At 40.4% G+C, this 15029-nt stretch overlaps 1 protein-coding gene across 3 annotated transcripts in view; it reads right to left on the bottom strand.

The window, feature by feature from the left end:
• Positions 1-15029, bottom strand: part of SFMBT2 (Scm like with four mbt domains 2) — an 819725-nt gene that overhangs the window by 133144 nt on the left and 671552 nt on the right. For all 3 annotated transcript variants that reach the window (XM_085653540.1, XM_085653542.1, XM_085653541.1), the window contains one exon: positions 6059-6129. In XM_085653540.1, the coding sequence (XP_085509666.1) occupies positions 6059-6129 (71 nt within the window). The remainder of the gene's footprint in view (positions 1-6058; positions 6130-15029) is intronic.

Genomic DNA, 15029 nt, shown 5'->3' with positions numbered 1-15029 from the left:
AAGAAATGCTAACAATTCATATAAGCAGGTATGCTGAGATTAATAGCATTTTGAACGAATCACAGCCTCTAAGGCATATGCATACGCTTTCCACGAGTTTCCAAAATTACGTATATGAATGTGGGCTATTCAAAGGCATTTCCTGCATACACCTGCCTTGCCTAACTCTTTGTCAGTCAAGTCTCTGTATAATGTGGGTAACAGTTAGCAACTTAGTGATACTGGTGGACTTTGCCACACTCCCTGCACCAACCACATCTATGCATGTTTGGAAGTTCATTTATGTTGGGAAATGGGTTTGACCGGTTTAGTACTGTGGTATTCTGGTCAGTCATGCACACAGCTATCATTCTTGGTGTCAGGAAAGAATGACGAAAATCCACAGGTTGAGCATAATTCGTGCACACATTTGTGATGTCTCAGCATACAATACTAACTTTATGATTCACCTGTCAGTTTTAAATGCAGTTTTTCAGGTTTTTTCCATGATTGATCTGACATTTCTTTACAAAAACGCTTTGTGGCTCCGAGGCCCCATGACCTATGAGCTGCGGGAGGGTAACCAGAATATGGAACAATCATTGATGGGAAATGTTGCATATCCATGTTGGACTGTGGGTTGGTGTGCTGTGCGGGAGGGGGGGGAGGGTTTGTGGGTCTGATGTTCTGCAGACCAGGGGGGGGGTTGAACAGGGATGCCAATTCTCATTATTCTTCTACCCGTATTGGTACCATGTATAGGGGCGAGTTCCCCGGTGTCCTTAAAATGCCAATAAAGTTTGTTGTAAAAAAAAAAAAAACGCTTTGTGGAACAGGCTTCTATTCGATGCCATTAGTTAGATTTAATGACGTTCATCAGGTTTCAGGCTCCCCTTGGCTGAGTCAATCAATACCATAAAAATCAAAAGGTCTTAGCTTACCACTTACCTGAAAAGGAAGCTACTTTCTGGCCGCTTGGGGTTTCTGTGAAGCTCTGCACATACATCTGTAACACCTCTTGTAGCTGGGCTTTGAATGCATTATAAGTACACGGGCAATGTGCCTTTGTTAACATTGCAGTTGCCCCTGTGATCCCTCTGATTCATTCACCTGCTTTCTTGAAATCTATTTATAAATTTCAGTGGCATTTGATTTGTCTATTGACACACACTGGTGTGCTGGATGGGGAGAAGTATTGGGAGGAAGGTGCCTTTTTCTTTATATGCATCTTTAAGAACCTATCTGGAATATAATTGCTTTCTAGTTGATTATAAGCTGGTTTAAAAAAAGGCTACATAGACCAGTTGTATAAAACGATAACTACCCACAGCTTTAAGGTGTTCACACTCTGATAACAACAGGTTTATATTGTAGGATCAGAATCACTGATTTAATGAGTGTCCAGGTGTTAGGCCTGCCTCCTGACCAGGCCACCGGGCTATCTTTCATCATTATTGGGCTAAGATAAATACCTGGATGTCCACCTTTTCTCCTCAGGCAGAACTCAGGAATGCTTTGGCATTACTAGAGATATTTCAGTCTCTCTCCTCTATCTGACACTGATGACCCCTAGCCCAGAGCCTCCGTGGGAATACCAAGCCTCAGGAATAAATAAGCAGAACCTGTAGTGGTTTCTGAAACTCTTCCATGGTTACTCCTGATCTCAAATGGCAGCTCCTGTGGCTGCTACATCTCACAGGCCACTGTGCCATAGTGAAGATTCCTGCTGAAGAAGATACCTTAATTCAGTGGAGCGGGTAAGATCTCTTTGTCAGGAGGTCCAGATATTTCTTTGTTTAGTGCAAGGGCTGACTATACAGCTGCCCTATTTCCTCAATTTTTCCTTCATCTCCAAAGTTCTCTTGCATTCTTTCTTTTAAGGCCAATTTGATGGGTCCATAAGCCCAAAGCACTCCCAAGCTGCCAAACAGGTGCTCAATTGCAACCTCCCTTAATGTACCCTAGGACATATGAGACCATACATTATTTTCCCCTTGTTGCAGCCTGACTGGAATACTTCATTTAACCATTTTATAAAGGCCCTGGTGGCAGCAGCATTTGTATAGTTTTTAGGTGCAGTAGATTACCCTTGGAGTGGTACCCAACTGGCCACTCTGTGTAAATTAAGCCTTGAGCACTGTTAAACAGGGCATTGCTTAAATTCATTTTTTCATGAACGGAAATGCTCACTTTAGCTAGATTATTAGACAATAATATCTGTAACAATCTGAACAAGTGCCAATGGAACACTGATCCCAATTACCTTCGATGTATCGGTTGTTAGGGTTAAAGAACTTTGGAAATTTTCATGCATGAATGATGAATGTAAAATGGAGTATGGCTTCTGCCCACAGAGAAAAACCAGAGACAGCGCACCCAGGGTCTTACTGGGACAAAAGAAATCGGCCCAGGACTAAAATAAAAGTGGTCCTGAAAAGTGAACCAGATAGCCCAAACAAAGTGGCCTACATTTGCAAATCAAGCCAGTTTTGAACCTGTGAAGACAAACTCTATGGGTAATTCGCACGGCGTGACAAAGTTAATGCATTTGCGTTTACTGCAAGCAATATTTGTGGTAATATCAGAAAAATCAACAGTGAAAACCGGCAGACCTGGCCATAAACCAGACCCAGAAGCTGCTTAAAAACCGTCCCACACACTAATCTGTCAGACCAGCTCATCGGGCACTGCCTGATCACCCTATAGGCAGGCCAGTCCCTTAGCTCACCACATATTCTCCTTTCTCCCTCTAGCTCCTCTGTCCCCAGAGCCTGTTTGAAAGGAATACACAAGTGTTTGTAACAGATATCATTATTGTTATTTTATGTTGATAGCACTTCCTAGAGAGCAGGTTCACCAGTGGTTTCATGGTGCTATAAAACTTAAGGAACAAAAATAACCTAGGGGACGACACGAGCAAGACGCCATTTGACAAATGGAACACACTCCCTAAAAGTTCAGATACCACATATAAGACTCTCTAAACAGCCAGGTTGTTGTTCAGATAACTGCTTTCTCGCCTCAAGAAGTCAGGTAGGGAGTTCAACAACAAAGGAGGCCAGACTGAGAAACTGCGACCCCCCATGCATTGCTTCTTGTAGCTTGGAACCTGGACAAGGAAGATCTTAATCTACGGGAGGCAGTGCATTTAGTAAGTCTCTTTACTACAAAACTCGGGCCGAATCTCGCAGAGCTTTACATTATATACAATACATTTTAAACTGCACTTTTTGCCTTATGGGTCACCAACTTCATTGTTTTAGGATAGATGTGGGAATGCCTCGGACGTCTAAATACGAGGCGGGCTGCTTCATTCTGGACAATCTGGAGCATGTGAATTGCATTATTTGGACGATCTAAAGAAAGAGTGCCCGCATAGTCTAGCTGAGAAAATAACCGCAGCCATACTAATCATTTTCAAGGCCTCCATAGGCAGGATTGGGAAAATAAACGTTCCTAATCAATCTCAAGAAATATATTCATTTTGATGCAACGGCACCAATCTGAGATGTCATTGTTAGCCCACTTTCTGATAGTACACTCAGACTCCTAACTGGCGCCTAGGCTGCGGGGAGTAACCCCTCTCCACTGGCCGATACAATCCATGCCAAAGGTCGATTCTGTTGTTTAAAATCGTAATTTTGTCTGCACTTAACTTGAGGTGATTGTTTCCCATCCAGCACCAAATAAATCTCATGATTTTTTTCAAATTCAAGGTGTTCTCTAAGCATGTTATCTACAACCCCTAGCTGCAAGTTCATTAATTAGGGGGTCATGCATATACATTGCAAAGATGGGGGGAGGGGAGAGATCTTTGGGGCACTCCTTGAGCCCCTCAAGGAGCATTCTTGAGCCCTGCTGCATCCAAACAGTCAGCAAGAAACTCATGGGCGACCATATCAAAGGCAACTGATACGTCCCACAGTACCACTGCAGATGTCTGACCATCATCTCCATCAAGCTTGAGATCATCTATAGCAGCCAATATCACTGAATTGGTTCTGTGGCCCAGAACAACACCTTTTGAAAATGGTCACAGAGTTGCTGAGCCACATGTGCCTCCAGCAGTTTCGCTAAATAAGGAATCAGAGAGATGGGGTGATAGTTCTTTTTAATACCTTAGGGTTGTCTTTTAAAAAAAAAAAAAAAAAAAAGAGTGGTCACCTGGCACTTTTGAACGTTTAGGGAACTGCTTCTCGGAGGATATAATTGTTCAGAAGCGTTAAAAGCAAAACTTCAATAGCTTTCCATATGCTTCTCATCATCATGTGGAGAGGGCATGGATCTGGGGGGGGGGGGAGGGGGGGTCCGGATTAGATACTCCCCATCAATTTACAAAGGCAGCTTTTCTCCAAACAACTAAAAGAGGAGAGAAGTTAGGGATTCTTACCCTCCTTCTGACAGATCAAAGTAGAACACTATTTTGTGATGGTGGCTCTTATAAAAATAATTATATTTATAAAAAAAAAAAAATCAAGGTTTCATAGAAATCATGTTCTAAATACTGCACCTGTCCAAAAGAACGTACCTGCTAGACAAGAAATCAAAATCATTCCAGAAAAAGGACAAGGCGTGATTCACCCACCATCCTTTATAAAAATGGAAAATCTGACTAAAATGACAGTTTTTATTTTTTAAAGAGAATGCACAAGAGAATGCACTTGAAGAGATTGACAATGGGATGCTGCCCAAGGGCCATCGTGACTTCCCACCAGCAATGGACCGATGCAGTCCTCTGTAGACTTCGCTACAGTGTGTCCTGAACTAGGAACTGCATGCTGCCAATTTCATCAAAGCTAAACCTCATGACGTGGAATCTCTACTGGTCTTTGCTTTTTATCTTGCCCACCTGAGAGCCCCAAGCCTGCTAAAGGAGTTCAGAGATGCAGATTTTTAGCACCAAGAAGCTCTCTCTATCCCTCACTAGAGGAGGAGGGCTGCAGGCTACTAAACATGAAGTGCAGTGGAGCTGTATTCTGACTCTAGCTGGCAATCATAGTCCTGCACTGTGCACACATTGGCCGGCTCACTTATGAGGTCCACCCCACTTTGCTCTTTTCTGACACCCACTGGTCTCTGTCTCCCGTGAGTGCATGGGTATTGGGAAAAGCGTCGCCAAGCCTTTCTTGTGAGACACTGCCATGATGTGAGCAGGTGCATCACCCTGCGGATTACTCTGCTTGTCAGATACTAAACTTGAGAGAATCATTGTGCATGTGGACTAGAGCCTGATTTTTCAGAAGTATCGCACCTCTCTCTGTCCCACATCAGAACTAAGAATTGCCCCCACTGGATGTAGAGCTCTTGACTAGGTGTCACTACCTCTTTTGGGAAAGTTAATAATCAATTGATATTATACTCTTCAAACCAAACTCAAAACTAGCTTTTATGCTAAAAAAAACAGGAACATTAAGACACTTGATTTTACTCTGCTGGATTCTTCTTTCTTTCCTTTTCCCAGGGGTTGAATTTGTTTATATGATGCATTTTCTATTATGTTCCCAGCGATCCTGATCAGTTATTAATTGCTAAAAGGATACTAGGAAATATTATTTTGACTGGAGAATTGTGATCCTCCATAGTCTCAAATATTTAGTTCATTTTGTTACTTTATTGGCGTATGTGATTTCTATTGCATGGTTTTTAGTTTCCATTGAAAATGCAGCTACATACATTTAAACTATTTTAAAGTGCGGCTCTAACTATACAAAATAACAAGTATAGCTCGACATTCTATCTTTTTTGCAACTGTGATACCTGTGTTGTACTGTATCTAATCTCATACCACATACCAACTGCTATGAACAAGGCTTTGACTGCTTAACCTGTCTTTCCCAGAGAGTAAAGCAGGTTGGACAGATCACATTTCCATCGCTCATCAAGTACCAGGTGGCCAATTTTGTAGGAAAACAATCACAAAGTCCTCTTTGGTACTGCTGATTCATCGCTTTAGATTCAAGAACTAGGGGATACGCCTGACATTAGCTAACAAAACATTAACTACAGTATTGAAATGGGCTGAAGAAAAATGGGCATTTAAAGACAGATCAATATATATTCAAGAAAATGGGAAACTTACCAATAAGGTCTGCCTGAGGAACATTGTAAGGCTCTTGAGGTATTTTGTCCACAGGCACTGAGGATGGTAACCTATTTAGGGAAACATAAATTTCATGTAAGTTTTCTCTATACCATGTATATACTAAAGCAGATTTTTAGAATACAGCAATATTCAGGACAGTGCAAAGTAGCGCACCGATAGCTCAAACCAGAATGCCCAGGAAAATGGCCCGTTTGTCTGTGGTGATAATAGATGACTCACGGAAGTCCATTGATGGCATTTTGGATACTTGTTCCAGTCATTCTTTTATTTATGTTTCATTACTCCGAATTTGACCCCCTAAATAAATGGATTTTTCAGATGCGCATTTTTCAGGTCAAGACACTACTGCATGTAATTGTGCTTCTTTCTATTACATTGAATAGAACATATACTGAAAGCACAGGTGGAACACACGTGTCCCAAGCATGTGGCTGTATTCAGATGGGAATGGCCTCCTGTGGAGGGTTGTGAGCTGGGTCTTGCCGTAGGTCAAGCATTGCAGCCCATCCCTGCTACGCATGGCCACAGTATGTGCAGAGTGGATTTGACCACATACACAAGGTTGGATGGAGGGCCTCACCATAGGCCAGTCCCTGCAGCCAATCCCCACTGTGCAAGGCCAAAGGCTGTGCACAGCAGTGGATGGCTCCCCATGGTTGGTTGGGCGCAGGAAACTGTTGCAAGTGGCATATGTTAAAAAAAAAATCACTGAGTTAAACGAAAGTTAAACTGAAGTTAAAGTTACCGTTACTTATACCATATTAACATGTATTTAAAAAAAGACATTCACTGGTTAACTAATTCACTACCCACTTTTTGCTGTTTTCAACGTATTTTTAGTCCTGTAGTGACAGTCGCAGAAGCCAATGAGAGAGCCTTAGGTCCACAAATTCAGATTCGGATCCGTGAACACAAAATGGCATTGGCAGAAAAAGTTCCTTCAACCAATAAGAGAAATCTTTTCTTAATTATGAGCTTGCAGGAGATTGGTTATGGACCCGGATTAATGGTCCACATGTTGTTATAATTTAATGTCTTCATGCACAGACTGAAACCATTTCACCAAACCCAGTAAAGACAGTTTCTTGCATAAAGTTCTGCTTTCCTGACAAGTTTGGTATATTTTCATTCAGCCTATTTCAAGTATTGAAAAGAGAATTCTAAGGGAGTTAAAAAGGAAATGTCATTTTATTGCTCCCCTACCTTTTTTTGGCCCCTGCTTGATAGGCCTACATGCAGCTTGCCATGCTGAACTTAAGGTGGATGGACGTTTTATTGGAAAGTTTCATGCAGATAAGTTGAACGGTGCAAAAGATTTTAAAATATTTTAATGCAGTATATATATAAAAATATACATATATAATGCATAAATCCACATATATTATATGTATATATATATATATATATACATATATATATATATATATGTATATATATATATATATATACACACACATTAATACGTGCTTCTAACTTTAGTGCCCTATGCAGAACTTGCACAAATTATGGAAGACATTTAGCATGTTCAGTTCAATCTCAGTATTTGAAATTGTTGCTCATTTATTATGGGGGTAACGTCAAAAATGTTAATTTACTAATAACTAAACATATCCATCTGAAATTTGGTGGACCTTTTGTATGCTTACTTTTCAGTTGGTATGTGTTAGATATAGGGTTTCAGGTTGGCTAGGGTATGCACCTAAGCTAAGCAGAACCAACCAATCTAGTCAGGGTAAGGGAGTTACACACTCAAGATAACTCCTGCTTGCCCCATTGGTAGCTCAGCACGAGCAGTCAGGCTTAACCCAGATGCAATGTGTAAAGTATTTGCGCGACACACACGCACACCCAAGTGACACAATAAATACACCACAATAGAGACTCCACACAGTATTATATAAAAATATGTATCTGTGTTGCAAATAAACATAGACCAAAACCACATAAACCAATACTTATTTTACCAACTAAGCATTTGTCACAACATCACAGTTAGTGTAATAAGATACATTCTTATATGTTGCACATGTCATGAAAACGCCATCATTGAACATATAAATGTAAATCCTGAAATATTAGTTGTTATGCTGACTACGCAAGGCAAAAACAACATATAACATCAGGGTATGAAAAGTAGCAGTTAGGTAAGGAAGAGAAAGCACATGAATCACCAAACAACATTGTAGAACATAAATCCCCAACTATGGTAATCTCATATCAGTAATACCTGGATTACCAAATAATTGCATCATAAATACACAGTTCCAATGCACATGCATCTCTATTATATGTTTGGTGGTACTGTGAGCACCAAACCTAGGTTACAGGAAACCTGCAAACCTATTACAGAGAATATGGTAATATCCGCCAGTTCTCTCTAAAATGCAGCAGGTTTATACTAGGAGGGGGGGCCGTCCAGTGCTCACCCTGCATTGCCACCAAAGAACAAATGCCCCCTAGCTGAGCACGTCCAAAGCCCTCCTTGACCTCTCGGATCATGATGGCAGACAGAACAATGCATACAGCAATCGTATGCTGCAGGAGTAGCTGCGCTTCTACCACAAGTTCCCCGATGGTACGTTCTTGTAACTACTTCAGGCATGCCCCAACAGAAGAAGGGGGGGACATAAATTGCAGGGCCAAGCAGGGAGCCCTCTCCCGGTCCTGCCCTCCGTGTTCAATAAATGGTTGCAGCTCCCTGCGAACGTACAGGCCAGCTGCTGAGGCAAACCACAGCCTTCCTGTGCTTGAAAAGGGGTCGGGCAGCCCATGAAGGAAGTGTGGGATGTCTCCTGGGCCCCCACTCACCATGATACACTTCCAACAGTGAGAGGGCCGCATAGTCACTGGTCCACAGCACATGATGTAAGTGGAGGCCGTCCCCACATCCTTGGGGACCCGCTCTCCCTTGCTCAAAGATGTTAGTAGGCAGCACCAGGAGAGACTTTCCTTCGGTGCTCTGCCAGCAAGCCCTGCTCTCCACGTCTCTTGCGGCAGAGGGCCTCACCGTGGGGGGGGGGTGGGTCCTGTCTCGCCGACAAGGATTCTGTCAGGGACCGGTTACCTCTGCCCGGCACCTATTCCAGGACTGCTGCAGTCCTTCTCGCCAGGGGGAGGTACGTGTAGAAAAACAAAAGAACACACGCAGCTTCTCTGTAGGTAATAAGGGGCGCTTTCCATGTGCTGGTGGATAGTTCAACACCTTGCCTCCAATACCCGTGTCGTCATCTCTGATATCCGCAAAGATGAATTGCTCACTACTTGGTAGTTTAAAGCAATGGAGAGGGATCAATCAGAGCTCCTTTTGCAGAGCACGCTGCTGCTGGGCTCACAGGAAATCGGGTCCCATGAAAGAGGTGTTCTGAGGCAATTGTTTGTGATCCTAAGATTGCGGAGAACAGGGGGCAAGCAGCATGCCTCTGGAGAACACTGGGGCACCCAGAGGCAGGCAGACAGCAAGCCAGAACAAGGAAGTAGTCTCTCCAGAAGTCAGTCAGGCAGGTCAGCACAACAAAGCAAATAGTTCCAATGGTATTTTATCCTAGACAGCACAGCAGTCCTCTTGTGCAGTGTGTAGAGTCAACAGCGTCTGATTACAAATCCCAGGCAATGTCTAAAATCATGGCGTCTGAGCCCCTGTACTTATACTCAAAATGTCTTTGATGTGGATTTAACTTCAAAAGAACTTTAGAAGTGCACAACACCCCCATTCAATCCCAGCTCTGGCACCAGACCTCACTAAGGGGTAAACGCGCCCTTTATGTGAGGGCAGGGCCCAGCTTTTACAGATGTAAGTGTGCCCCACTGTCCTCTCTCCCAGCTCAGGCAAACCATTCAGTATGCAGATACAACCCTGTTACACCCAACCCTTACTGTGTGATTGCTGTCTGGAAAGTATGCACAAAGTGTAGCTGTCACTCTGCTTAGATGTGGATTGGAGTCAGGCTGCAAAGCACAAAGAGTCATAAGCAGGATTTATCACCACTCTACCAAACATACCAATTATGGTAATGCTACTCCTCCAGATCAGAAATTACCACTGAAAAAACATATCAGGAAATTCCCAATGCAAACTATGAGAGGAGCAGGCCTCCCAGCAGTGAGAAACCAAATAGGCTGTTTGTGACTACCAGGACATGCCACACAATGAAGGCACAAGTCCTACCTTTTATCTACATAGCACCCTGCCCATAGGGCTACCTAGGGCCTACCTTAGGGGGTGACCTATATGTAGAAAAAGGGGCATGTCAGGCTTGGCAAGATAACTTTAAATGCCAAGCCACTGTGGCAGTAAACTGTGCACGCAGGCCCTGCAGTGGCAGGCCTGTGACAGGTTTGAAAGGCTACTTCTGTGTTGGTGCAAGCAGTGCTGCAGGCCCATACTAGAATATAATTTATAGGCTCTAGGCATATGGGATATCACTGTACAAGGGACTTACTAGTAAATTAAATATATCAAACAGGTGGTAGCCAATCATACCAAGTTTAAAAGAGAGAGCACATGCACTTTAGCACTGAATAGCAGTGGTAAAGTGCCCAGAATCCTGAAGCCAACTAAAAGAATGATCAGGAAAATTTCAGGAGGAAGGCAAAATACTGGGAATAGCCCTTCAAAAAGGCTAGGTCCAACCGTATGTCAAGTTTTCTTGCTGCTCAAAAGGGAGCAAATTTAAAAGGAGGCCAAAAAATAATTGATTTGCTGATATTTCTGGTTCCTTATCACAGATGTTCATGAAATTTGGCAGATGGCATTTTTATCTTATTCTTGATATATTGGCTTTCATACAAATCCATCAAATAGTAGCAAAGTTAAATGGAGCAAAGTTAAAAAAGTGTTCATTTGCTAATAACTTCAGTGCTGGTTAATGAATTTGTATGGCTGTTAACGAGCTAAGCCTAGTGCAGCAATCTCTGGTTTCAACCAGACCTCATCAGGGTGGTCGGGGTAAAGAAGGTAACAAAGTATTATATTTGCTAATATTTTTGGTGGTGTATAATAGACTTGTACAAAATTTGGCAGACCCTCGGCATGTTTAGATTACTCTTAATTAGGCCCTGGCAAAGGATAATTTATGCGGGTGAAATCTTGTGTAATTTCTGGCATTTGCTGTATGATTGTTATGCAAAAATTCTGGGATTATGCCTTTATGGTACAATGATTACTTGAGACTTTCATTGGATGAAAGTCTAATTGCGGCATTACGGGAAGAATGTGAACAAACTGAAAGTGAGCAGCTGTTGTCAGTGCCATGCACTATTGCTTTTTTTTAGCACGAAATGCATCTTTGCACTAAAAATGGATGCAAGGAGGCTGTAAGTGCTAAAAACAATGTAAAATGTCAAACCTAGCATTTCGAGTTTCATGCAAGTACTTGAAGAGAGGGCCCGATTTTTAGGGCAGCACAAAAGTGTTAATTTGTTAAAATGTTAGTGTTAGTTAATAAAACTGATGGTATTCGACAGGCTGTAAGCAAGTTAAGGCCAGTACATTTGTCCAACACACTGCCTGGGCTTACAACCCTCATTTCCCACATCCGGATCAGTCACATAATATAATTCAAAACAATATAGATTCACAAAAATATCGGGAAAAAATTATAGGTTACAAAAATATCGCCATCCTATACTTAATAAGTGAACAAATAGCAATCACCACGATATTGGCATTAAAATATCTGCTTCTACTAATATCGAAACCACAAATATCATAAACAAAAATATAGTTACATAGAAATAAATATATAAAAGTCAAAAATAGTGAAACACACAATATCAAATACACTTATAGTGCAAAAAATAAGCCCAGGTATTACAAACTAATATAACTGTTTTACTTTAAACAAAGAAATCAAAAACTCATCTGACTGCAATATTTTAATTTTATAACAATGAAATAAACTTTAAAAACTTAAACAATGAAAATACATTTCAAAAAATGAAATATTTTACAGGAAAATGATTTCTACAATTAATTTAATATAAAAAAACACCATTGAAATTAAATATTAAAAATAGTTCCAAAATATAATACAAAAATAAATATATATCTCACATTAAAACAGAAATACTAATTGTCCACCAACAAAGTTAATAACTGATAAAACAAAATTCAAACTAAATGAACACTAACCAGTAAAGACAACAATAATGCAAACTAACCAATAACGTTAGGAAATTTATTAAAAAAACATTATAAAATGAGTAGGAAATAGCCAACACTCCACACCAAAAACACTAAAGCTGCAAAATAATACTTGTCCAGATTGCAAAGAGAAAACCAAACGAAAATTACCTTCCCAAGTAAGTGAAACGTTTATTTTAACATGGTTGAAAGTAACGTATTTCAGGAAAAACATGTAAACAATTGAAACAACTAACTATACAACTAAATATATAAAACATTACTTACACAACTTTTTCCCCAAACAGAAAATATACCACCTGATCAACATTGGAACACTTTCAACAGAAAACTGAAAAAAAGAACTGCAATTATAATCAACAACAGATATGCAAGTATAAAATGCAAATCAATTGTTGTAATATTGTATGTACACTTACAAAGCAAAAGTAAAATATACAACTTATTTAACTGATATAGTATTTTCAGGCAGAATGAAAAAATTAGCAAGATGTATCACTCACAGAAAGGCAAACATTTACTCTCACATATTGGGTACACTTACAGCCAAGGAAGTACCAAGAATATTAACTGGAAATGTAGAAAATACTACTCTGATGCATGTTATAGGAGGGTGACTATGAAAAATGACGGTGTAATTCATGTGAGAGAACACAACCCCCCACCAAATGTCACCAAAATTAAAGATTTAGGAGACCAAGCACGCGTTCTTAAGAGCCAACTACTACAATTCTAAGATATACTCTCTAAAGCACCTGAATACATCACAGGGCAGCTACCAGCTATTCCCACTTCGAAATGCTTAATAGCAAAAGCTAAGAAAGCCACCAGCGATATTCCTGCTCCCCTAAATGATATGAAAACATCCAAATTCCTGAACATTTGACCTCCACACATAATGATGAACCCTTCCGACTACAGAGCAACCTAAATAATGACACAGTATTTTATTTGCTACAGCAGATCATTTATTAAGACTAAACTAACGTTGGACATCGATGATGAATGAAACATTCAAAATGTGGCCTAAGCCATTCACTCAGCTATACACCATACATACACTAATATACACCCGATATATACCTCACTACCTAATAAACAAATCAGCACTTAGTACGAACTACTAAACCACATTAAAATTAAAACAAAAAATTACTCCCCAGCAAAAAATAATAATCAACTTTGAAGAAGCCATGATATACACAATACTTAAACTATACCCACATACAGTCATTCAAGGCTATTACTACCACTGTAATCAAAGTATTTGAAAAATGTATCCAAGAATCTGCAATAAGTGTAAAATATGCAACAAACAGCCAGTCTGCCTTCGTAATAAAAAAACGAATTGCTCTAGTTTATTTTCCTGCAAGAGATAGCTAACCACTACAACTTACTTATAGAAAGTCAATTTTACCAAAAAAACAAACACAAACTAAGTCCCTTAATGGACTTCTTTTAATATACTTGGTTTGGCAGACTGCACCCCTCCTGACACAGAAACCAACCCAAATTTCAAACATCATGGTGGAATGTCTATGACAGCACCAAGCTTTCTGGGTTTTGTGGCTCCCAATACCAGAATTGCGACACCAGGGTGTGCCAGTCCTACCCATGGCTATTTTCCAGGGTTCTTGGAGAATCCATGAATCCTTATGGCCCACTGCAGAGGTTTTATTGGTTCCAAAGAATGTACTAATTCACATTTATCGGCTTTAATACACAGATCCTTCTACTCCTTGCCAAAGTAGAGCTCTGCAACAAATTAGACTGTATAGTTTCTTTGTTGTCTTTTTTTCTTGGATAAAAAACTTTTTTTATTCTTTAATGGCTTCTGAAGAAGATGATCTGAGCAAACGAAAATTCAGAATAGACGAGGCTAGAAGAAGAACTGGAAGTTAATGAGGCTGAAAATTCTGGATCACTGTCTGAATCTTTTATTGGAATTTCTTCATCATTTCGTCTGGTGAAAAAAATTAACATTAAAATATGTCACTTGCATCCTCTGTCAAAGGAAGAAGCAACTGAAAGAAACACAGCATAGAGACCAACACAGCATCAGGCCCACATAGATGCACAAGTCTCCTAATGAGCATCATGAACAGCAATTCATTGCTGAGAAACTAAAGAGGAAGAAGGAGTCCAAGTAGGCTAGTACATCTTCTGCAACAATGCTGTATTCCATCCATGCTAGATATCAATTGCCTGAGCAGATTCTAGCGGAGAAATACGAAGTCATTATCAACTGCATTGTTTGGTGTGCAGCAGGTTAATCTCCTCTGCTAAGTGGAACTAGCATGTTCAGCTGAAACAAGTTCACAAATGCCAGAAGACATTCCCAAAAATATTTTTTCCGTCATTTATTTCACTTTTTTCACAAACCCTAATGTTGTGAAACAAGGGCAACTTTTGCTTCCCCCAAGAAATTAAAACTACAAAAAAATCTAAGGGCCTAACTACGATCTTGGTGGACGGGTTACTCCATCACAACGGTGACAGATATCCTGTCCGACAATATGTGAATCCCATAGGATATAATAGGATTTATATTTCGGCGGACAGGATATCCATCACCCTTATGATGGAGTAACCCGTCCACCAAGATCTAAATCAGGCCGCTCTAAATATCTTTAAAAAACAAAAAATTGGTTCTTTGCAGAACTAACTGTAAATATGCTAAAAATGTCTGTTGTTTGTTTTGTATGTGAGTTAGAATGAGTGAGGGAAACTGATGGACACGAGGAGAGTGTGTGTGTAAGAAGAGTGAGTGAGAGATTGAGTAAAAGGGTGTGAAAGTGAGGAGAC

The sequence above is a fragment of the Triturus cristatus genome, chromosome 4_1 (assembly GCF_964204655.1).
Source record: "Triturus cristatus chromosome 4_1, aTriCri1.1, whole genome shotgun sequence".
Classification (NCBI taxonomy): domain Eukaryota; kingdom Metazoa; phylum Chordata; class Amphibia; order Caudata; family Salamandridae; genus Triturus; species Triturus cristatus.
This window is presented reverse-complemented; position numbering and strand designations above follow the sequence as displayed.